At 45.0% G+C, this 25,261-nt stretch overlaps 1 protein-coding gene across 1 annotated transcript in view; it reads right to left on the bottom strand.

The window, feature by feature from the left end:
• Nucleotides 1-350: 350 nt before the first annotated feature.
• The window catches only part of SLCO3A1 (solute carrier organic anion transporter family member 3A1), a 205,579-nt gene continuing 180,668 nt past the window's right edge, over nt 351-25,261 (bottom strand). The window contains exons 5-10 of the mRNA XM_034783459.1: nt 23,603-23,767; nt 19,294-19,492; nt 17,526-17,664; nt 10,824-10,999; nt 6,594-6,658; nt 351-1,436 (exon numbers count right to left, since the gene is read on the bottom strand). Coding sequence (XP_034639350.1) covers nt 1,057-1,436; nt 6,594-6,658; nt 10,824-10,999; nt 17,526-17,664; nt 19,294-19,492; nt 23,603-23,767 — 1,124 coding nt within the window. The 3' untranslated portion in view covers nt 351-1,056. The remainder of the gene's footprint in view (nt 1,437-6,593; nt 6,659-10,823; nt 11,000-17,525; nt 17,665-19,293; nt 19,493-23,602; nt 23,768-25,261) is intronic.

The following is a 25,261-nucleotide window of genomic DNA, read 5'->3' as shown; positions in this document are numbered from 1 at the left end:
TTATATCATACTAGAATTCTCCAACTGATAATTATTTTCATAGAGACACAGAGCATTCACTCTCTCTTTTAATCTCTTTTTAATAATGCATGTCCTCATTGGTTTGACAGTGCATCAGAACGAAGGCATAAAGACTAAAAAAAAAAAAATGCACTGGATTAGCTGAATCCCTCACATGATTTTGTGGCATACTGAAAAGAAACTGAAAAAAAAATGCAACTGGTATAATAAATTCCCCCTATAGGTAATTTAAGGGTTAATATAGATTTGAAAGGAGTTTAAAAAAATCTTAAAAGGATTATACAGGCAAATGTTTGGAGTTTTTTAAAAAAAAAGACAGAACATTTGGCAAGTGTAAGCAAATGACTTGAACTTTACTGGGTTTTAAAGATCTGAGCACAGCCATTCACAGAGAACCGAAATCTGAGATCTGCTGGAAGGACAGTGGAGTCTTTGACCATCAATGTGTGCTGGCTAGAGGGTATACGGCAGCATTCAAAGTATCTAACATGGAATCATGGCTGGTGACAGAGTGTAAGTAGTTTAATAACTCCAGCACTGTTCCCTCTTTGACATCATTGAGAGAGTGCATTGGATTTGAGCAGCACCCAGACTGGCTAACTCTTTAGCCCATATTGCAGAGGTGACAGGGCTGCACCGATCCCTAATGGCATGCAGTGTCACGAACGCTTATTCTGGAATTGCCGTTATTTGCTTGTTTCTTCTCACCAGGTGCCCAAGAATGTCCATCTGATGAGGTCTCCCACAAAACCCTGGGTTTGCAGCTCCCAATGCCCTGGCAGGTGATTCTATCCTGGAAGATTGTACCATCATCACAGGGGCTGGTACCCAGCCGGAGTGGTTTTGTGTTCTCTCCAGCACTCCAACAGGATTTCAAAAATGATCCCATTTAAAGATTTTGTTATTCTGAATCCTTGGCTCTGGCTTTTGAGAAAAGGACAAAAGTTTCCTGTTTTTTAAATTGTATTTTCTCTCTCTCTTTTAATTAAAAAGGACCCATATATTATTAATATAGAGTTCATCCATCCTTAGTCACTATAAAACAGACTCCATGTTTTCACACCATTCATGATCTTCAAGGTTATAGATAAATTTTGTCCTCTGTGACTGGTTTTGGGGCACAGAGTCCCGCCCCAGATTGTCTAGGGTGAGAGTGGAGGCAAAGAATTCACTAGTGCTGAGCCCGCCTTCATGGTTCTTGATGTATCTTTTATAGTTTTTCCTCAAGCACTGCCAGGTGGTTGTGTATAAGATGAATGCAAAAGATTTCAGGGCTATAGCAATGCTAACATACAGGTATCTATAGACGACATTGTCATACAATACGCAGGCTCCTTGCTCGCCACAAAACGTGCTCCAGAACAGACATGTTGAGTCAATTCCAGCCCCAAAGATCAAGGGTGGTGGGATAAAACCTGTCAAAATAAAAGAGACATATCACGCTATAGTGACCCTTGGGGTAAAGGGACAGGACTCAGCCATAGTGAGTGAAAAGGGGATTTTTTATGAAGGCTGATGGACACCAACAAATCTTGTGGTTCTCTCAGGATCTCTAATTCCTAGGCAAACTAAACACATCTGGTGGGGACTGTCACCCCACATGATCCCCTGAAGAACTGGCCTGGGTTCAAAGGTTATGGAGATGATCGCTCACTATCCCACAAACATCACAACTCAGTTTTAAGTAGTTTGTTCTTACACTTCTGATTTGCTGTTTGAACATAGCCTATTAAGGCTGGTCACAGAGTTTCATAAAGAAGCAGAGAGGGGCCTAAGCTATGAAACTTGGCTCTAGATCCTGATCAAAACGTTCATTGTGTTCGCATCTAGGGTTTTGCTGAAGTCCATTACAAAGCCTGAAATTAGCCGTGGAGTTCAGATCCAGATCTGAACTTTCCCCAAGTTTTGGGGGCGTCCAGATCCAGGATCTAAGGAAGAGGGAGAATGATCTCTAATAAGTGCAGGGGAATGGACCTGAAAGAAAATATTCTGTCATTATCCCACAAAGTGAAATACCGCAGCAGAACTCACTCTCTGAATCACTGCAGTTAAGGGCAAATCAGCATTTCTCAGCTGAACTCTGCTGCGAGTGGTTTATAACAGGGCCACGACCTTAAAGCAATGCCCGAAGTCTCATTAAACCCACACAGCAATACAATCTTTGATTTCCCCTTTCTGCTTGGATAGCGCAGGGGTCTCCAGTCTTATTTCATCAAATACAGAAATATCTTTCATTCTGACAAGATCCACAAGTGCTTTACAAACAGTGGGCACCAAAAGAGGAGATCTAAATCCCACCTTTGAGCACATAAATTGGCATTTGTGTGCACCTAAATACCGAGCCCTTAACAATCAAAAGAAAGTTCTGGATGCTCTATGTAGTAGGAATCATTTCACTCATCTCTAAGATATTTTTGGGGGTGGAAAACAACATTTATTTAAAACTAGTTAATAACATCACTGCTAGGGTTTAGGACAGGAAGGGAAGAAGAATATCATCTCCAATAAAACCACAGAGCTAATTTTAGGTTGGCAGAACATAATTTCTCCTATTGGAATTTGGCCAATACCACCCCATTTCCAGATACTGAGGTGACTGGAACTCTAGAAATACATATCTAGACAGAGAGACATATGGGCTGCACTATCTGGCAGAGAGATGATGAATTAAAGATCAAGTTTCATCATTAACCTTGGATTTCTTGGCTTAAATGAGACACTGCTCCTTAGCTTGACATGAATGCCATTTCTTTGCTGTATGACAATATATGGCAGGAATACAAATACATTGGTTGCCTTCTCCTTTGCCTCTGGGATGTGAAACCTCTTTACTTCACTCTGTTAATGACTAGAACTCTGCAGATTTTTGTCTGATCTTTCACATCGGCTAATAAATGCAGAAGTTATCAGGCTATGTCAGCTTTCAATACTTCCTTTAACCAGGGATTATTAACACCAGGGATATAAAACAGTAAATAAAAATAGATAACTGGCTCACAAAAAGATATTCCCTTCAGATGTAAAGTGTGGTAATGCCCTGAGAAATGACACTGCACAGCTTGCTATTTGTTTTCTCAATGCTTTCCAGATGAAGCTGGGCCGGTTTCAAGTTACAAGGTGATTTTCGTTTTAAATAGGTGCGGGCAACCGCAAACTCCACCTGGGATCTGAAAATTCGGCTGGGGTGTCTCTAGAACCAAGCTAACAGATGGTGTTGATGATACGCAAGGCAGAATGGAATCCAATTTACATCCCAGTGCTGAACTCGCTCTAGAGTGCCATAATAAGAGTAAAAACTAGATGTTGGCTTGAACAAAAGACTCTGATCTGAACACCCGTAAGCTCTTGGGATCTGTTTCATTGGTCCCAAGAGCCAAACCTGAGTTACATGGAAGCTGTGAATAAACCAAGGTCCTTAGGAAAAACAGCTGTGAAAGAGTTTCAACCCTAGCAACCAGTTTGCATTGATGACCTTTTCAGGGCTATCTCCACAAGGACAAGAGCTAGAGACTTCCAACAAGTGAGACTAGACTTGATGTTTAGAGTGCTTTGGAATTAAGGGAGGTCTATGGCTGCAGGCTTTGTGGCCTCCAAAGCCCGGCTCGATGGGCACGCCTGGCACTTCCAGTGCGTCACCCTGAGTGATGCTAGGAGGCTGGATTTAAAACTAAAATATCAGAAACTCCATTGGTAGCCAGATATTGCACTTGAGCTGCATGATTTGGGGACAAACTGCAAACACCGTCTGGGAAGGGAAATGTCCAGGATCGTATTGTCATGCGTAAATCTATTTGCCATTTCAGACGTGCATAGTTAAAGCTGACAGTGGCCAATGCAATCAGGATGGAATTACCAGACGTGTTTGACTTGTGCCATTTGCAAATGTTTTTTCACCTTTAGATAAGCTTGAGATGCAAAGTTCCAATCCAGATCTGAACTTCCCCTGCTACTGGGGTATTTAGATATGCACTTTTGATTCAGGTCCTTTCAATGACAGCATATGTGAAGAAGTGAGATGGTATTTGGAAAAGAATCTCCATATCAGAGCCTCTTATATAGTAGCTGCAGCTTTCAATACCATTGGGGCTCCACCGGAACTGTTTTAGTTTCTTTTCTAAGAAACCAAGGTAACACTTTTATACCAAGACATTAATATGCTGCTCTATCATACCAGAATTCCTATGGAATAAGATAATACATCCAGCAGGATATCAGGAGAATTCAGTCATGTTTCATGTTATTACAGTGAATATTAAAGAGATTCAATCATGCTTTACTTCTTATTACAAAGTGTTGCACAAATTGCTGCTATATATATTTTAGTTCAGAAGCTGCAGAGCTGTTTAAAGAAGCATCCTCTGTCTTACTAAAATCTATTAACTCAGATTGCACCTCCGGGTCTCGTACCTCAGATATTTAATACTCTCCTTTGGTTCAAGAAGAAGCTATTATTGGTCGCTTTTTAAGTCTAAGCTTAAAGGTGAACTGAAAAAGCTTTTAAAAATCAATCTAGCCTCAAACCTCAAATTATTAAGGGTGAGTTTTGGATACCTTCACTCACACTGAGTAGTACCTTATCCTTTGTGTAGTCCCATAGTTGATATCCTCCTGGATGTATTATCGTATTCCACAGGGATTCTGCTGTGATAGGGCAGCATGTGTTTTGCTACAAAAAAGGGTTACTGCAGTGTCAAGGGGACTAATGGAAGAGTAAGATGCAACTAATGTAGGAGTAAGGGTGGAGGGATAGCTCAGTGGTTTGAGCATTGGCCTGCTAAACGCAGTGTTGTGAGTTCAATTCTTGAGAGGGCCATTTAGGGAGCTGGGGCAAAAATCTATCTGGGGATTGGTCCTGCTTTGAGCAGGTGGTTGGACTAGAGGACCTCCTGAGGTCCCTTCCAACCCTGATATTCAATGATTCTATCTTATCCCAAGTACTGGTAGCAGAACCTAGCCCTCACAGAATTATACATACAGACTTCTCAAACAACAACAATAATAAGCTACAATAATACAAAATTAGTAACTACCATCGCAAATACATTTACATTTGGAATGCAAAATCAAAAAACATCTTCCCTCCCTTGCTTAACTGCCAGGTTCTGCATTCAACCTGCAAGAGCTGAGAACAGGACAAGAACCTAAAGCAGTATGGACAGCAAAAGGAAACACCGTGTGTTAAGGGACTGATCCAAAGTCCAAGCAAGTCAACCAGAAGACTCCCAGTGATTTCCGTGGGATTTGGATCAGCCACCAAAGGCTTGTGGTGTTTTCTTCTTTTCTGAGCAAAGTATTTAGCTTTCGATGAGGGAGTGCATTTCAGACCTTTGACCAGTGCTGAAAGATTCCCATTGACGTCAGTGGAAGCTGGATTGGGCCTTTATGCTGATGCATTTCACTGGCTCCTGGAGAAAAACTTGGCACCAGAATTCTGATGCAAAATAAGGACCTTGCACTCAGAGACCATTCAGTGGGATACATGGGACTGTAGGGTTTTCAACCCCTCTCTATGAAAGAACAGGCTGCCCTTGTGAAGGCCAATGAACTGCACAAGTAAATAATCACCTAGTAGAGAAGAAACCGAGTAGCCAAATCCTGAAGGGCTTCATTGGAATAGAGGCACTTGCGTCTATACCACACTGTCATAGTATGGGGTAAAATCCTTCTACTACAACCACACAGTGGATGGATCAACACTGAAAAAAACTAACATGGAGTCAGATTCTGACTCTCATTGATTTGTACCTTGCTCAGTGAAATCACTGGGAGCACTCATAGAATAAGGGACTATTCAGCTCCTACTGGGCGAGAGTGAAATCTGTCCCACTGAATCAGCAGAAACCCACGAGTAGAATACCAACAGAACACATCAGTGAGATCAAACCCAGAGCAATGGATCAGACAGAATTTGGTCCAGAGTTCTGAGAAACAGGGGCTGTGCCTTTAAGCCCGCTCCCCTACAGTCATCCCGTTACAAGGGAAAAAACAATTACAGATAACGTTTTCTCTCTTATTCAGGCACGAAGAGACATACATTGAGCCAACCGTTTGACCAAATGTATTTTAATGGGAGATTAAGCCAGGAGATAGCATTAAGGTTCAGCCTGTTTTTTTTTCCTTTTGTTTTCCTCCCCCAGAGACCAGGAGGACTCAGCTGCCACCCAATGGAGTAACAAAGCTCCTATCCTCAAAGTGGTGTGAAATTGTTTATCCCTGTAAGTCAGAAGCACAATAAAGAAGTAATTTCACAAGCTGCTGACATGTTAATAATGACTGTGGAGAATTAACTAGTTGGGAGGGAGGGTTTCTCACTCAACACCACGATTTCCAACATGAGCGTGACTGAAATGGCAGGAGAGGCATGTGCCATGACCCTTGGAGGCCTTTCCATCCGCACTGCAGAGAAAGGGCTTGGATCTCCTGGGTTCAGACCCCACTGATAAATGACGGCATTGAACAGGCATTCAACATCCAAAGGGGGGAATCAATGGACACTCACACCTTGATGCACATATAAACATTCCGTTCATTTTTAGGGCGCGGGGGAAGAAAGAAAAAATCACTGCACGTACCTAGCAAACGGAGCAGCAGGAAAAGCACCCCCAAAGCATAAGATTTAAGTTCAGGGCTCACTGTTCTGTACAGAGGAGAAAGGGAGAGAGAGAGAAATTGATTGTCATCATACTGCTTTAATTAACAAGCCCCATCGCTGTGCTTTGCTGTCAATCAGGACGCCACTGTCACCCCTTCAGAAAATCATTAACGGGCTTCTTTTCTTTTTCTTCCCCCTTGGTCCAACTGCCTGAAGCCTGAAAAATAATTGCAACTGCAGCCACATGATGGGTTCTGGAATTTAGCTGCGTTGTTAATAATGGGAACTAATCTTGTCATTGGAAGGGAAAAAAATGCAAATCCCATCCCAGTAAATTATCATTTATAGAATCCCTGTATTACCTTTCAGGCCTCAGATGCTTTGAATCAGCAGGATATAAACCAACAAAATCCTTTTTATTATAACTTAATTGTGTGTGAGATGGAGTGGGGGAAATGTGAGTGAAATAGCAGAGAGGACAAATGACCAACTTGTCATTCCCAGATCTAGCTATTAAATCAGCTAGATCAGCAAAGGTTGATACACCGACCTGCCCATAGAGGGTGATGTTTGTGAAAGTGAGATTCGTTTCTGATTAGTTTTAAATTGGGAAGATAATAGGCCAGGCTAATCATGGCCCTTCACTTTGAATGTAACCCACTCTATCTGGCTGGCATTAATCTTTGAAGACACCTTAAGAACAAGAATTAACTTCCTATTCACATAATTCGTATGATGCTATAGGCCAGGGGTCGGCAACCTTTCAGAAGTGGTGTGCCAAGTCTTCATTTATTCACTCTAATTTAAGGTTTCTCATGCCAGTCATACATTTTAACATTTTTAGAAGGTCTCTTTCTATAAGTCTATATTATATAACTAAACTATTGTTGTATGTAAAGTAAATAAGGTTTTTAAAATGTTTAAGAAGCTTCATTTAAAATTAAATTAAAATGCAGAGCCCCCCGGACCGGTGGCCAGGACCCAGGCTATGTGAGTGCCACTGAAAATCAGCTCGCGTGCTGCCTTTGGCACGTGTGCCATAGGTTGCCTATCCCTGCTATAGGCTAAAGTCATGCCAGTGGTATAAACCCACTGAAGTCATTGGAATTTTACCAGGGATTAATTTGATTATGAACATGCATTCTCTTATTCAGAACTTTATGTTCCACAGTGCATAACGGTTCAGGGAAGCAGGGCAATGAACCCCTGATGAAAGGGGTCTGTGTTGAAAGGAAACTTAAAAGTGTCAGGTCCCTGCATCTATTAATCCCCTGCGTGGTCTCTGTTAGAGACACCTGTGCTTGAAATGGGTGCCCGCTGTACATGTGCAATGGAGGGGAATAGCGTTTTGAAAGACATCCAGTCTTGATTTAAAAAGACTTCAAGTGATGAAAAATCCACCTCAACGCTTGCAAAGGCGTTCCAGTGGTTAATGGCCTGGCTCAAAAGAGGTCCTGTGAAAGGGAGGGAAAAAGTGAAGAATAGAGGATTACCAAACATAACCTCAGTCAGTTTTCTTACATAGGTTGTTGTGTTTTGTTTTTTTGGGGTTGTTTTAGAAGTGGCTAAAGTTTTTCAGTTGAAACTTTTAAAATAAAAAATGGATTTTTAATTCTTTGTTTGACATTTTTTCAGTTAAAAAAATGAAAAATTGTCAGTTTTTGATTTTTAATTGAAAAATTTGAAGAGGGAATTTTTTTTCTAATTTTTTGTGTGTGAGACATACTTATCAACCAGCATTAATGTTCCTCCTTTTCTTTCACCTGTTTTTGTATATTTAGGATCTTATCTAACTCCCACTGAAGTTAGTGTGAATTTTTCCATTGAATCTAATAGGTACTGGATTGAGCTCGAAGGGTGTAAACTCTTCAGGGTGTGATTTGTCTTAATTTATGTCTGTGTAGCACCTACCACACCTTTGGGTGATGGATAAATAACAACAATAATAATACCAGAGAGTCCCAAAAACATCCTTTATATCTCTGATCACAGCACTGTTAGGACATCCCGGAATGACATGAAGTTATCTCCCATAACTTCATGTCTCCTTAGTTATCTGGTCCAGGCTGTGTTGAGAACTTCAGTGCCTGAGATTACAGTGTGGACATTTAAACTAGACTCCAGGGTGTGGAAAGAGCCAGATATCCTGGTGAATCCTCTGAATATGCTCCTGCTGGCTGGGCCAGGAGAAGACACTTCGCTGCTCAGCTACGTTCGGCACAATTGCAACCAGGTCAGCCGGGGTGGGCTTCTTTTTGGCTGATTTGGGAGAGCTGGGAATCCCAATTCAAACTCATCATCAGTAACATCTGGGCCCCTCATACCAAGTGAGAGTGGTTTGTGGAATCAGTTGATTCAAACCTGTGGAGTGTCCAGAACACCAGGTGATGCTTGGCCCTTCACTGCCTCTTCTTCTGTGCATTTATGATAGATATTGGTGGTTCTGGTGGGAATATAGTTAAGATTTGACTTTTAGTGCTGTAAATTGTCAATTTCAAAGGGTTGTGAACTGAAGTTTTCTAACATTTCCTGTTTTCTCTTGTGTTCTCTGTCCTACCTGGCCATTGGCTTGTCTAATTTGAAAATGCACATTAAGAAGACTCTATTCAGGATCCTACAAGTGCTGATAATTTCTCTCAACAAAGAACCCTTCAAGCCTCAAATTACCTTTGCCACAATATTGATGGCTGAAAATTCGATTTCCGTTTAGCTACTGTAGATGCCAGGAGAGAAATGAACTAGTAGGTGGAATATCTCATTCTATGCTCTGCAGGGAGACATGCCCTCGCCTAAGAGATCTGCCTGAGATCCACTGAAAAGTGTTTCTAACACAGACCCTATTGATTGAATTTTATTGGCATTTTCCAGGCCGCAGAATGGATCTGCTTATTGCACCTGTGATTAGAATAGGCTGTAAGCAATGGCCTGGACGGATGCAGTGATTCTGAATAAAGGCAAAGTTAGGTATGCATCTCAGGGGGCAGATAGATGTGTGTGTGTGTAGCTGCCTGGAAGGTCTGTGTATGGAAATAGCACACAGTAATTCAGATGGAGATGATGATTTTGTCTTTGTGTGCATGTTTGGCCAAATCCAGAGATACTGAGCATCTCTAATTCCCCACTGATGTCAGCATTTGGGCCAGCATGAGAGTTTTCGCTTCAGGTGATGCGTACGCATTGTCCTACACCAGCTCATAAATCCATCCGTAGTCCTTTTTCGGTTTGTTTTTGCAGCCTCCTAGGATCTCTAGGCTATCTCTAAAAAAGCCTCATGAAACCACTGCTTGCAGGTGTCACGCAGCTGCGATCCTGCCACCTGACTGATTTTAGCCTTAACAGAAGCGGAACTTTCCTGATTTCCTTTCCACTTCACGGTTTCTAGATGGATGGGGAGAACAAGCTCTGACCTTTTCCTTTGCAGCATATCTGCATGGACCCCTCCTTACCAGATTCACAGCCCTCCTTGCCCCTTGAGCTGCACAGAATCAATTCCCTTATTCTTTCTCCAGGTCAGTCTTAGACACTGAAGTAAGTGGCGCTACCCCAGCAATGAATGTGGTTGTGCTGAGCGGCTCAGCCTGAGCCTAACAGAGACCTGCAGAGACAAAGAGACTGATGCATGCACAGCATCCAGCAACTGCCACTGCACTTGGGATTAGGGTGACCAGATGTCCTGATTTATAGGGACAGTCCCGATTTTTGGGTCTTTTTCTTATATAGGCTCCTATTACCCCACACCCCCACCCCGATTTTTCACATTTGCTGTCTGGTAACCCTACTTGGGATGCTGAGTTCTGAAACTCTGGCTGCTTCTTTCAGGGGCCTACATGGGAGATGCGCACATAATAAGGGGCCTGGTTTTCAGAGGGCCTGAGCCCCCATTAAAGCCAAAGGGCACTCTCAGGCTAAATTCAGTGCAGCTGAAAGTATAAGGGTGGGTCATTTTGTAGTGTCCTCCCACTCCAAGCAGGTCAAATCCCAAGATGTGCTGAGCGTCTGCGGCTCCTGTCAACTCCAATGGTAGTCAGAAGCACTCAGCGCTGGGAGCCCATCCTCCCCACATGCCCAGGGGCCATGGGCAACAACGGTCCCCCTCGACCTAGACCCAGGGGAGGAGCCCTTCAGTTTTCAATTAATCTGCGGCAGCCTGATGAAAGAAGCGATGGATCGAGAGCCAAGCAACTCATCAGATCCTCAGCACGGCTCTTACCTGATGAGTATGATAACTGACGGCGTCTGCGCCATGGCTCCAATCATGCTGCAAACACACATCACACAGAGGAATGTCAAGAAGGCCTCTTGGCACCCAGGACTGGGGCATTTTCCGTGCATTACTGTAGCGTTCTCGGCTGGGACCAAACTGAGGCATGAGCAGGCAGTGAGATTCTGGAAGGCAGCACAGGGTAGGGGGGTTAAGGGAGAACAAGGCCCACTTTCCAAAACAACAGTCACTTTACAAGGAGGGGTTTGCCAACTAGCAAGTGTGCACCCTCCAGCGGTCAATTAATTAGCCACTAATAAGTCACTTGCTGAGCTGGTTTGGAAAGGCTTTTCCAGCTCCAATGCATTCTACCGGCAGCGTAGTTTCTCCTCCTCCTTGTTCTTTGCTTCCTGTCCTTTAACATCTCAAACAAATGTGGCTGTAAGAAAATTACCACCAAGTCGGACCCTTGTGAAAAGAAGAAAGAAAGGCTCTGTGTACCTGCATCATGATAAAATATTGCCGTATTAAAGTTACAACTGCTTCCCAATATACCCCTGGCTGTTATAATTACCTCAGAGAGCATTACACAGAAGCACATTTCCCTACTGCGGGTTCAACTGCCTCATTCTGGCGCCTTGAAAGACGGCAGGGAGTGTACCAGGATGCGTGCCTACTCTCATAGCGAGGTAGGTATCAAAGGGAAGGTGGCAGAGACACTGGTGATTATGGAACCAACCTCAAGGGCTAACAGGGCTAACAGATGCCATCTAGTTTAGAAGGATTTGCACAGAACTGAAAGCTGCAGTCAGACAAGATAAAGTTTATCAATATGCGATCAGGAGGAGGAAAAAGCGACTGCATTCCCTTTGATCTTTCCTGCAAGCACAGGACGTCAAAAGAGGCTTTGTTTTCCAGTCACAGATGTTTTTGCGCTCACCCCTCCCGGACTTTCTGATGGCAGGGATGGCAGCACAATTAAGACACAGAATAATAGCAAGGAATCCCTTAATGAATAGAGAGCAAAAACTATCATAAATGATTCATTGCTTGTCTGTCTTTGCAAGGCTGTTAGGCTTGCAGGTCACATGCGTATAAGAAAAAGGAGCACAAAAATAAAATACAATACAATAAAATAAAACCTCCAAGGTTCAAATAGAAATTCCTCCGCTTTTAAGCTGGGGTTTCTTTAGGGCTCCAAACTAGCACGTGTTCTAGTTCAGTGCCTCCACAGATACAAGGATCCGTGGGGACTCCAGTCTATTCTTTCTGACATTGATCTCTTTCTCTGCATAGGAGTCGAAAGCATTGCCTTATAAAATAACTGCATGGAGGGCGGCGGACACAAAAACTCAGCGCTCGGTGAACCTAGGAACGTTAATGATATGACTGCAGGTGACTATACGGCTGGCAGGCAATAATGAATGTAAAGAGGCCCTTTCCCATCAGTGACATGGCCACCTGAAGGCTCGTCTAGACAAGGGCAAATAACACCAGTGTAACGATATCGGTGTAGTTACACCAGTGCAAAGTCCTAATGCAGATGAGCTGCACTAGTGTGACTCGTCCTGGTAAGTTAACAGGGTAAAACTCAGCCATGCAAGCCCTGCACAATGCATCTCCATGGGGGGTTGCACCAACATGCTCAGATTGCAATAACTATCCTGGTGCAAAAATCCCAGCATAGACAGGGGCTAAGTTAACTTTGCTAGCCCATCTGTTATGGCTGACTGTTTGGGAAGCCAAGTGGGTCACAGCCCTATGCACTGAACTGGCTGATCGTTCCATGTGACTTATATACAGTTGGAAGGAGAGATCCATTTCTTCTGTGCAGTTGGCCCAATTCTGCTCTTACTTCCATGAATCCAAATCTGATGCAACTCTACTGAAGTCAACGTAATTAAACTAGAATAAAGCTGGCATGAGCAGGACCGGCTCCAGGGTTTTTGCCGCCCCAAGCGGCGAAAAAAAAAAAAAAAAAAAAAAGTCACGATCGCGATCAGCTCCACCACGCTGCTTTCTTCTTCGGCAGCAATTTGGTGGCAGGTCCCTCCCTCTGAGAGGGACCGAAGGACCCGCTGCCGAATTGCCGCCGAAGAGCCCGACGTGCCGCCCCTTCCCCTTGGCCGCCCCAAGCACCTGCTTGCTGGGCTGGTGCCTGGAGCCGGCCCTGGGCATGAGGTCAGAATCCAGTCTCCCTACATTTATGGTAAGTAAAGGGCTAGAATGTGCTCTAGTTACTTTAGAGAGAGTGACAAGGGACTGCATAGTAATTGGAATCTGATTTGGCCAGGAATCCTCCTGGATGCTGGCAATTCAGATCAACACAGCAGTTACACCATCCATAAGGAGCTTGTGGCATATCCCCCAGGCCTGTGCGTCTAGCTGCGTTGCCTGAGCTTTCTCCCCTCTGCACCGTGCACCAGAGGTGTTATCCGAAAGTACTGCATCGTAAATAGAACTGAATGCAACAATTTTTTTGCTGCTCTTCTGAGTTCTTACCTAGGAGACCTTTGATCCTTTGTTACTGACACCATAACATGTGCTGTAGTAACACACTGACATCGAACACTGACTTTCATCCTCTTCTATGAAGAGGCAATATTTTGCTACACGTGCCAAATTGCTATTGATTTTCCTGGACTACTCTGCAATCCCATCACCATTCTGTTGTAAATTTATCTTTGTCTTTCTGCAGCTCAACAGCTCATGCACTGGGAACGAGATTTTTGAAAGCGTACGTATACAAAATTTGCACACCCCGGGGCCTCAATTTCCGGTGGAAGTTATGTGTGCAAATGATCCATGTTTTGTGGTTTTAAAAGCCTGGTTCTGATTAGTTAGGAACAGGCTGGCATTTTGATGTGAATCCCTAAGACTTCAGCGCTACAACATTAGATTTGGAATTCATGTGACCCCAGCCAAAGGGGAAATAGAAAAAGAACACCATGAAACAAAAAAGATATATAGACAATGGCTTAACTCACAAGGGTCACTGAGAGCAGAGGACTGACTAGAAAAAGAATTTGCTGAAATGAAAGCGCCACCCTGCTCCCCTTTAGCAATTATAAACCCAAAGCCTCTCTGCAGACCAACTTCATCACAAAGAACAATGGCATTCATATGAGAAAGGCAAACTGGAGAGGGAAGGCAGAGATACATGACTGGACACATACAGCACAGTGCAGTAAAGTTAAATAAAACATTCAGAGAATTTTATGCCCCAGTAAAAAGCAACTCTTGGCTCATCACACGTATATAATAGCCACAAAATTCTCTAGACAGGTCATTATCTGGATTATGGGTTTAAAACCTGGTTTGGCAATATGGCGTTAGTTCAGGGCCATTACATGGCCAAACTGGTCCATAATTCTTGATAATGCCTTTTCCAGAGGATGCTATTGCTTCATTAATTCATGTCCAAAAACACTACTTCGAAAAAGCCAAGATGGTGCCAATGAAGAGGTTAAACAGGAGAGAGCAAATGAGAAAGAGGAAGGGGAGGAAGAGAGAGGGAGACTTTTGCTGGATGGGTTTATGCTTATAGCAGGTTAGCTCTGATAGTTACATAGCAAAGAGACCTGAAACAATTCCTGAATTTTCTTTACCATGCTCATTTCTAAGGAGCAACAGGTTTGCTTTGAGCAATGCAGTGTAAATGCCACTTTTACATCCTGCCACTAGCTAGCATTATTTTTCTTCTTGTCAATGAATAATTTAGCACATCAGAAGGACGCTTCTTTCCTACTGACACTTTGCTCCGTCCCAAAAATTTTGCTGTCAAAACAATCACATTGGAATGAAGTGCTGGTTGTAAGGCAAATGCCAGAAGAAACGCACGAGATTAACATGTACAGCTTCTGCAGTTTTGCCTGCAATGATCCAGGATAAAATTATTTTCTTAGCTATAACATGAAGATCCAGGAGTTGGCATCATGCTATCTCCTTTGCTGGTAAGCACTTTGGTAACTCAGAAGCCATTTCATTCATCTCAGTAGAATGCAAACAACTCAGGTGCTGGAGTGGGAAGCCAGAAGTCGGGGTAGTAAAGAACAAGTCTAAATATGCACCCAATTGTTGCCCCCCAACTTGTCCCTATACAGTTCTCTCACCATGCCCTGAGGTAGAGATTGCAGTTTACCCACAGAGTGGTGAACCCTTACTGAAGGAGTCTGACTTGAGAAAGGACCGTGTAAAAGCAAAGTAAGGACATGAGGATGTGCCTGGAGATGATCACAGACAGAGAAGGGTCACCTTCAGCTCCCAGAAAATTCTGCTTGCCTGGGCCAGAGGGGCACTTAAAAACATCTAGCAATGCACTAACTAGAGGGCTAAACAGAGGGCCATCCAAATTCACCTGTCACTGTCATAGATACCACTCCCTCTGGCAAGTAAAACTTGCCTATGTAGCACCTGCCTACTGACACACTCTGACTCTGTAAAGATGGTGGTGAAGTCCAAGTGCCAATGTCGCAGCTCCACAGAGCAAGGGAGCTAATGGAGACAAGATTTCTGTTCAGCGGCTGCAGTGATTCTTCACTTGTTAGTCGGGAGCTTTTGTCTCAACTTCCTGGCACCTCCAGGTCCATTAAGCCCTTCAGGGAAGGAACCAAGGCTCTGCTACGCCCCTCCCCATTTGGGTTTGATAGCTCCTCTCTCTCTTTTCCTAAAGCACTGTCCTGCCCCTCCTGCACACCCGACACCAGCACAGCGGGTCCGTCTCTGGACTCTCCCATCTGTGCGTATGGCACAATGGAGAAGGGGAGAATTTTCCCTGAGAAGTGGGGATTTACACTTCCTGCCAGAGTGTTTTCAGATTAATCCGAACTGTCCACACATGACAGAATGGAAAGGAGAGGCCGAGCTTTGAGAATATCAGTGGTGGGGGGGCAAGCCAGGGAAACAGGAATGTAGTACAGTCTTGCGAATAAAGAAGGGCAATGCAGATCAGGGATAATTGGATACAATGAGCTTTGCTGTTTCAGCAGCCATGAACATTTAATAAGGCCCCATGTGCACAGAAAAGCGAGGCACTCGGAGTTCCTCAAATGGATTTTTGGCCAAGGCTCTTTATGATCTAGGCTGTAGCTCTCTAAGGACGCGGCTACCCACGGATTCCCTTTCATTCCTGCACCAACTCTTTTGCAGCATCACTCTTAACACACTAAAACTTTAAGAATTAAAAAAAAAAAAAAGAAAGATCAGCTCAAGATTTCGTAAGAGATTCCTTATCTTAACAGGTATCGTAGGAGATTCTGAGACCCCAAATAGCAGGTCTCCTTCACATAGAGAGGGTTTGCATTTTCTAAACAAAATAAACCCATAGATTTTAAGTCTGGGGATATACAATACCCATGGCTATTAATTTCAGGGAGTTGCTGTAGGCCACGCCCTTCATTTGGCCCCCTGCTGTTGATGTTGAGTTAGAGAGGAGAAGAGAAGAGGACAGGAAGTGGGTGAAAGAGGAGAGGAAATAGAAGAAATGGAGGGAAGGAGAGAGAAGAGGAAATGGGGAAGGCAGCACAAGGGGAACAGCAGGAGGGAGGGGAAGAACAAAGGCAGGAGAAATGGAAGTGAGCAGAAAGAAGAAACGAGATGTCTATATAACCTGCCGGTAACAGAACCCACTAGTACCCATGATGGGACTAGACTCTGCCACAGGCTGGTTGGTCGGCCTTCAAGTTGTGCTCTCTCTGTTTCGGTGTCTGACCGATTTGCATTTGCAGCAGGAAGCTGTGGGTCAGCTGATTTTCATCACATTTGAGAAGCGAGAAGCCGGATGGCAAAGGTGGCAAGTGCAGACTGTCCCTTAAGAGCTTCAGCTCTGCCTATGGTCTCCCTTTGAGTGATTCTGTCCATGATGTGGCTTCCCACAGAGCCTCAGCTATGGCTGGGCTAAGAGGAGACAAGCTTCACATGTGCACCCAAGAGCACAGCATCCAATGGATGGTGTAGCGGGAAGAAGGAAGCTCCCTCCTCACTTAGAGACGATCCCATCGGACCATGGCCAGAGATAAAAGGGTATAAAAATGAGGTACTCAGTTTCTCTCACCCTTAGGTGCGAAGACACAGCGAGGCCCTTCACAGTCAACCCTCACCCTACCTATCACGTCTCATTCACGACTGAGCTGTCGATGCTCACCTCTGATTGGCCCCCGATACCAGCCTCCATCGCCCACTTGTTACATTTTAAAACAAGCACTTTTGCGCTTTCTCCGATGCTGTCCCCTATGCTTGGGAGGTGCAAAAACTAACTCATGATCCTCCTTCAGAGTCCTCCTCAGCTCTCCTTGGACATGACACCTACAAAAACACTTGACAACGGTCAGGCTGTTGGTATGCATAGACCACTGCCGAACATTGACCGATGTTGTTTCCTTGTGCTTCCCCATCTGACTGTATCCATCTGTTGTCTCTTGTCTTACACTTAGATTGCAAACTCCTTGGGGGCAGGGATTGTCTTTTTGTTCTGTGTTTGTACAGCACCTTGCACAATGGGTGCCTGATCCATTGCTGGGACTCCAAGGTACTATGGTAATCCACATAATAATAATAATAAAAATAATAATAATAAGATGAAGACGAAGACGTCAATCTCTGGGGCCTTCAGCCATCCTCAGTTGTAAATGAATGAACGACTCTTACTATGTATACACACTAACCTCTCAACCACACACAGATAGGAGATGTTGAGTAAATCACGACAATTACCGTGCTCCTGCAGCCCGCAAAGCAGGCGGACAAGTAGGTGATCCCATCTGCCCCACAAACTGGAGTGAAGGAATCGGTTTGGCATTCACAGTTGATATTGCAGGGGGAATATGGGTCCAAGGGCAAGGTCGGAGTTGAGCTGCAAAAGAAGCAGAATCAGAAATGGAGGCACAGTGCAATAATCCCAGCTGGCTTTTCTGACACGCGTCACACGAAGGGGGCTTAGCCAATCACTGCAAGCCAAGGGAGAGAAGGGTGGGTGGGATGTTTGGGTGCCGGCAGAAGGAACCCAAGGCCATACGCTCCTTCTGTGACAGAAACACATTGAGGTTTATTATTTCCGGCTCCCTCCATCTCCCCAGGGTGGCTCAGGATGGTGCTGGAAAAATCTAATGTGAAGTTCCATGGGCGTTGTCTCAGCCCTGAGCAGCCCTGGGATCAGACCTCCAGGACAGGAGAGGCTGTATTTATCTAGCACAATAACAGCAAGATGAAGACGTGCTGACATTTTCATCCTCAAAGAGCCACTGTCCCATGCTGAGAAACTTCAGAAGAATACAGAATCATTCTATCTGTGTTAGGACCCAGCTCTGCAGGGCCTCCTGAGTCCTAGTACCCTGCCTCAAAATGGGTCTCATCTCCAGCCAAGTAGCAAGTGGGAAAGCGCCTTTTGCTCATCATACAGGCCCCAAATTTCCAAAACTGGGTGCCTCGAGTTTGACGCCTAAATCCCCATTTAAGCCACCTCAGTAAAAGCACCCAGAGTTTCCCTAGATTTCAGTGGGATAGGTGAGTGCTTAGCACTTGCAAAGATCAGGCCAGAGCGGCTCCACTTATTTCAGTGGATTCACTCTGCGTTTACACCAGCCTCCATGAGATCAGAATCTGGCCTTGTGTTTCTAGCCGTTGGGTCAGTTTCAGTTAAGCTCAGTGGAATTCGGCTCTCAGACTTGTTATTGTTCTGATTCCCCTCCAGGCACTTATACAGAATGGGCCCAATATAGCCATAGTGGAAGTGGGTGCCTCTCCACTGACTTCAATGGAGTCCTCCCCACTTGTGTGGGGAAATGCATTTACTGTAACACTATTACTCTAAACTGTTATGTACTCCTGGAGAGACAAGGTGAGGGAGGTAATATCAATAAACAGAAGTTGGTCCAATAAAAGATATTACCTCATCCCACAGGCGCCAACTCTGTGGGTGCACCGGTGGCCCCACTGATCAACTCCTCCCCCTTTCACCCCCACCCCCGCACCTCCTGCCTGCCGGCGGGCCCCACCAATCAGCTCCTTCCCCTCCCTCCCAGAGCCTCCCGCCCGCTGCGATCAGCTGTTCAATGGTGGGCAGGAGGCGCTGGGGGTTCGGGGGAGGTGCGAGGGTGGGGCGCACTCGGGGAGGGAACAGAGGGGTGGGAAGAGGTGGGGCAGAGCAGGGGTGGGAAGAGACAGGGTGGAACTTTGGGAGAAGAGCTGGAGTTGGGGGCGTGGCCTGGGGCGGAGCAGGGGTCAGGCACCCCCAGGGAAATGAGACATTCAGTGCCTGTGCCTCACCCACTTTGGGACCAACATAGCTACATCAACACTTCATACAACTTAACCCTAGAGACACTCAAATACCAGTGATGGGTGTGGTATAAAAACCTAGAAAAATAGAGAAACAACACTGATAAGAGCAGGTTAGTTTAGCTAACACCGCTGTGCTATACTTTCTGGGCAGTATCACAGGACAGGAGGTGGGAGATGGAGCTGAAATCCTCTCTGTACTCACTTGTTTCCATAGGGAACAGTAACCCCAGCTACAGGCCCCGTGTCGCAGCCCAGGAATAGGAAAGAGACATAGCAAGCTGTGGACACCAGGTTAACGAGCATGGCCATCCTGATGGCTCCTAGAGCAGACAGGCTGAGCTTCTTCACCAGGAGACCGCCCAGGAATATGCCCAGACATGCACATGGGATTGCTGTCATCCCTGCAAGAAGGAAAAAAGAGTCAGGAAGATGCACAAGGAGAAAGCGGGAGCTGAAAAAACACACTGCATGTTGAAGCATTTTATTAGATCAATGACTAGATCAGTGTGCTAGTGAGAAGCTAGGGGGAAGCGCTAAAGGCTCAGAGTACCCACTAGATGCTTATCCATTCACGTGGGTTCTCCTTAGGAGTGACCATGTGAGACTTCAGGTCCCAGAAGCTGTTAGCACTCACCTGTAGCAGAGTTACTTCCTCCCTGGGATGATGGAATTAAGGCTATAGGTCACCGCTCCCTGCCTTCCTGCTGCCCCAGCCAGCAAAGAACTGGTCCTCTACAGTGCTTTGTCCAGGCAGTGGCGTCTCCACTGATTTCCCCAAGGGAGACTAATCCACAGTCTAATAGAGCTTGTGCAAGATTTCCAGAAGTGACCAGTGATTGTGGATGCCCAACATGAGACACTTTCAAGGGGCCTGATCTTCAGAGGAGAGGTGTTCAGTACTGTCTGAGAATCAGGCCTCTTTATGAAGTCTCAAGTTTGGTACTTAAAATCATTAGTCGCTTCTAAAAACTCAGCCCCCCACTTCAGAAACATTCTCACAATATTCAGCCTCTTTTTTCTCCCTTTCACCTCATCGCTGCTGGTCATACCCAAGACCATTCCGCAACAAGGTCTCCGGATTCTGCGGCAGGGGGAAATTCTGCAGCAATTTCATTTAAATTTTTAAAAAATGGAGGTTTTCAATTAGTCCTGCAGAAAATTGCATAACAATCAGGACATTGCGTGCTATTCCTGTTGATAGTCAACCAGACTCATTGTATGGTGTCAGTGTTCGATAGGTCCATGCCAGAGGCCCATTTGGATGGTGGGGATTGCAGGTTATTCAGAATCAACACCTAGATGCCTTAACTGGGTGCTGGGGAAAGGACGCCTGTCACAAAGAGAGCACTGGAACTTTGTGGGGAATAAGTGTCAGGAGCAAATGAATACAGAGCCTGTGTTTGTATCAAGGTCCTTCCATGCAAAGGAGGGAAGAGGAGAAGCGCAGAGAGTACAGGGGCAGCAGCAGGATGGCTCCAAAAGAAAATGTTGTTGGAAAGGTGACCAGGATGCATCACATGGGCTAGCAGAACAACTGCTTGCAGCTCTTTTGTTGGCTGTGTTTCCAATTTGACGCAGGCCAAATTGCAGGGGAGATGGGAGCTCAGCTGGGGAACTGGGCTCTCCATCTTAAACTGAGAACAGAGGGCAACTCTCTACTGCGTGAATCATCAGGCAGGCAGTTACAGGGGCGGCACTCGGTCAGACGTTCCCAGGTTTCCCGCATAGCATGGTGGGCAGCAGGCCGGCATCTCTGCTTTAGGTGAGGAGCTTTAAAGGCTATTTATGCCCTTGCTGCAAGAATGAAGAATATCATTTCTCACAGAAACAACGGATTCTAGATAAAACAACTTCTGTGAGCCCTGGGGTAGGGAGCATGATTTAGAGCAGTGGTTCTCAAAGCCGGTCCGCCGCTTGTTCAGGGAAAGTCCCTGGCGGGCCGGGCCGGTTTGTTTACCTGCCGCTGCTTTCTGCAGCCAGTGGCAGTCGCGATCGGCTGAACCTGCAGACACGGCAGGTAAACAAACCGGCCTGGCCCACCAGGGGCTTTCCTTGAACAAGCGGCGGCCCCAGTTTGAGAACCAGTGGTTTAGCCCTTCCCTAAAATCATTGATACCTTTTCACATCACCACCCCTTAAAATATGTATGAAAATAAGAAAAAATATTAGGAGTACATTATTTCACTTAGGTTTAAATAGCCTCCCTTTCACAATTTTTTCTTATTTTTGTGGCTGAACAGGCACTTAGGACAACAGCTTGTATAACAAACATTTTCATTATGTAGCAAGTATCCTAATTTCTGAGCTGGTGTGGCAAAAGGCCTCTGAGCCAGGAATGGAGATAGCCATTTAGTTCTCAGGTGGCAGTACAGGTCAGAAGACATATAAATAGCATGGTCAGTCTTCAATCTGGCCAGACCAGCATGGACAAAGATGATTACGTCTTTCAGGACATAACTGCATAGTTTGGAAATGGAGACCTGTACAAGCCCTTCCAGGGGTCGGCACCACCATGTCGCACAACGGACACTTGACAAAATTACCGTGACAGACATTGGTGAGCGGGGGATGTTATGTCATTCAGTCGTACAATTTTTCAGTTGTTCAAACTTCTTCTTATTTAGGGTGACCAGACGTCCTGATAAAATCAGAACCGTCCCGATTTTTCGGTGTTTGTCCCAATATTTCGCTCCGCCGGCAGCACTCAGCCTTCTTTTTTTTTGCTCCGCTGGTGGACCCCCCTCCCTCCGGTGTCCTGAAATTTTGTTCCTCTCATCTGGTCACCCTATTCTTATTCAGCATTTTTTTTTATATATTCGCTTCTAAGGATAACAAATTTCTTACTGGAATCTGGGGAATCATTATTTCTAGCAGCCCTTGCCGTGATCTGAAGCTGTTTCTTCTGGCTGGAGCAATCTGAATCATACCAGATGCTTTTACCTTTTAAAGGTAAACATGACCCTTGGTGGTGGTTAGGTCATCCTGTAATTTGTCAACGATCTTAATAAATGTTACATGGACTTGTGCTGAATCGCTAAAGTGCAAAAGCTGGTTCTTTAAAACTAACGAATCACTGGATGAGAGTTTCTTTCTGATTTAACTAATGGATTCAACTTAATTTGCCTTGAGTTTACAGCTTCAAAATTAGGAGTAATGTACAATCTCCCAGAATTCATCTGGGAAAAAGTGGCTGGAGGGCAGAAATTCACTTGCAGGGGTTGGTGACAGCTGTCCAGTTGAAAAGCCACTAAAAAGTTAGAGAAACAAGACCAGCGTAAAATCAGAGCTGTGATATAATCAGCCGCACGATTCCCTCTAGAAGAGGTGACTGTAAAATGACCCTGCAGATGATTACCACCTCTACCACTTCAAATCTAAAATTACAGAAAGTTTATGACCCGAAAAATTTCTTACTGGGGGAAATGGAGGCAATACCCCTTTACTGAGTTAGAGGAAACCTTTAAAATTTCCTCATCCTCCGCACCCAATCAGGTGTTTAAAGCTCCCAAAAGTACAAAATTTGCTATTGGAACCTTTTCCATAAACCAGTCAATGTCCATCAAGCTCTGTCCATAAAGATTCATTATACAAAAGAGAGCCCAAAGGAGGCAAATAAACATTCAGCGCTGACAAAATAGATTTAGCTGAGAAACTAATACTATAGTCCTGGAAATAAGGGTTATTGAAGGCATTAACATGCTAGTTATGACTCTTAATTTGGTAGAAATGAAAAGGGCTAGCCCACATGCCAGTCTAACCATGCTTAACGTCCCTTCTCAGAAGGATTCAAAGCCCAATAAACAAAAGGACTCCTCCCTCGTAAACCAAGTTTCCTGGAGGAAAACTAAATTAAATTGAGACAAATAATTCCTAAAATCCAATTCCTGGGATTTACTTTTCAGGCCTGTAATATTTCATGAGGAAATTTTGCTAGAAATGTTACAAGAATCCTGATCAGGCCTACTTTGTCAATCCACCTCCCTTTTTAAGTCTTCAACTGAGAAACTGTCATGAACAGTGGCACCATTATCTTTGTAGCTAGGCCCAATTCCCCCAGAATTATCATCTTCAGCCCACTGAATGTGATCTTGGTCAATTCACAGAGGGCCACATTTTCTAATTTGGGGCAAATCATTTTTGGTGTGCCAGAGTTTAGACAGCTCGGGCTTGATTTCCAGAAGTGCTGAGCATCCCCACATAATCAGTGACTTTAACTGCAGTTGTGAGAGCTCAGAACATCTGAAAATAGGCCCTTGTTGTCTAAATTGGGGTCCCTAAAAGCCAAGGCATCCAAAACGAGAGGATTAAATATATATATTACACACACACACAACCTCTCCAGGACCCGTTTTCTACTCTGTAAAATGGGGATTCTAACACGCTCTCTCTTTCTGTATACCCACTCATTTCACCAAGAGCTCTGAGATCCTCAGGTGAAAGATCTTCATGTGGAAAGCCAACCTATTAGAGACAGCAGAGGGACTGGGTGGCCGGTTAATGTAGTTACTTACCCAAGAGCTGATTGGCTGATGAGGTGGTGAGGTTGAACTGCTGTTCCAGGTACTTCCCCAGGAAGGCTGCAAAGCCAGCGACCACAGCAATCTCCATGCAGGCAGCAAGTACGATGCAGGTGAAGACAGGATTGGCCAGCAAGTGCTTTGTTACTTTAGGTATCACTGCAACAGAGGAGAAAGAAGACGTGGTTTCATGAAGGTTCTTCCCATGTGCTTCCCTAGAGGCATGAGATGCCTCTCTTCTCTTATGTGGGACAAACCCATGATTCAAGGGCAAATTCTACATCCTATGTAGAAAAGGGGTCAGGTCCATTTTGACTTATTGGAATTTAGCAACATCAGAGCAGAAAGGTTAGGCCACGTTGAACACTGATGCCATGAAAATCCTGACCAAGCACCAAATGGCACTCCAAACCAAGACCTATCACAAAGGGTGCTGGTTCCCACAACCAGGTGAGACCCCTTACAAGGAGCCAGCATCTCAAGAGATTTCCAGAGTCTATTGTTGAGCCACAATCCTGCTTCTGAAGTCCAGGAGGAAGAATTTTCAGCCCAGACCTGGGAAACTTTTAATTAAACACACTGAAAAGCCTCCAGTGACGAGCTGTTTAACGGCTTCATCCTTTGTAAGTCAACTTTTCTGCAGGACAAATGACCGACTGCCCCCCCCGAAGTGGGACATCAATATGTAAAATCAGGACGTGTTGATGCTGTGAAGTCACCTCACAGGACAGGGCACCACTTTATCTGCTAGCAGAATCCCATGTGAGAGAGAGAGAGAGAGAGAGAGAAAGAAGTGAATGTAATTTTGTGAGCAGTGCTGGTATGATGGCCCTGAGACTGAGGTCAGTAGCTGGGCAAGCTTCTTCCTCACACCATCCTCCTCTCTATGCCTTCCCGGGTATGTCTACACTGAAATTGGGAGGTGCAATTGCAGCACATGTCGGCATACCCAAGGTAGCTTTGATCAAGGCAGCTCATTATAAAAAATGGTGTAGACGTAGCAGCCAGGATGGCAGTATGGGCTAGTTGTCTGAGTAAAATCCCATCACGGATCTTGGGTGCCTACTCAAGAGGTTAGTCTGTGCCGCTGCAAACTACCCTGCAATTTTTAGCGAGCTAGCTCAATCAATGCTAGCTCGGGCACACACCTACCTGTGCTGTCCTGATTACAGTGTAGATATACCCATCTCCACCTGGAGGAACCTTCCTCCTGGGGCTGAGCGAGGAGATGGGTCTCCAGAGCCCATTCGGTCCTTGATCTCTCTGCTGGGACAGCGAACTAGCGATAGCTGATTTTGCCAAGGTGCTTTAAAGTTCTTAGGTAAAACAGACCATGAGACTGGGAGCCTTGCCACACAAAGAAACGTGGAGGTGTGGGACTGTGCACCCAATCAGCATTTTAATGACCTCGTGATGGGAAAAGGGGGGCCTCTGTTGCATTTTCTGTCTTTCTCCAAAAAACAAACTTTTTCTGCACTTTCCATCTTAACTTTGTGCAAAAACCTGCCAGCTTGGGGAGTGTCATGATATAGGGATAACAGTCCCTCTGACGAAATCCACTTCTAGCTACAGACGCACAGTGGTGCACTCCAAGTCCCCATCCCCTCACTGTTTGGCCATGGGCACGGAGCCCGAAAGGTGCAGAGATCAGGC

This window comes from Trachemys scripta, chromosome 10 (genome assembly GCF_013100865.1).
Source record: "Trachemys scripta elegans isolate TJP31775 chromosome 10, CAS_Tse_1.0, whole genome shotgun sequence".
NCBI lineage: Eukaryota > Metazoa > Chordata > Testudines > Emydidae > Trachemys > Trachemys scripta.
Note: the sequence above shows the minus strand (reverse complement) of the source record. Positions and strands in the feature narration are given on the sequence as shown.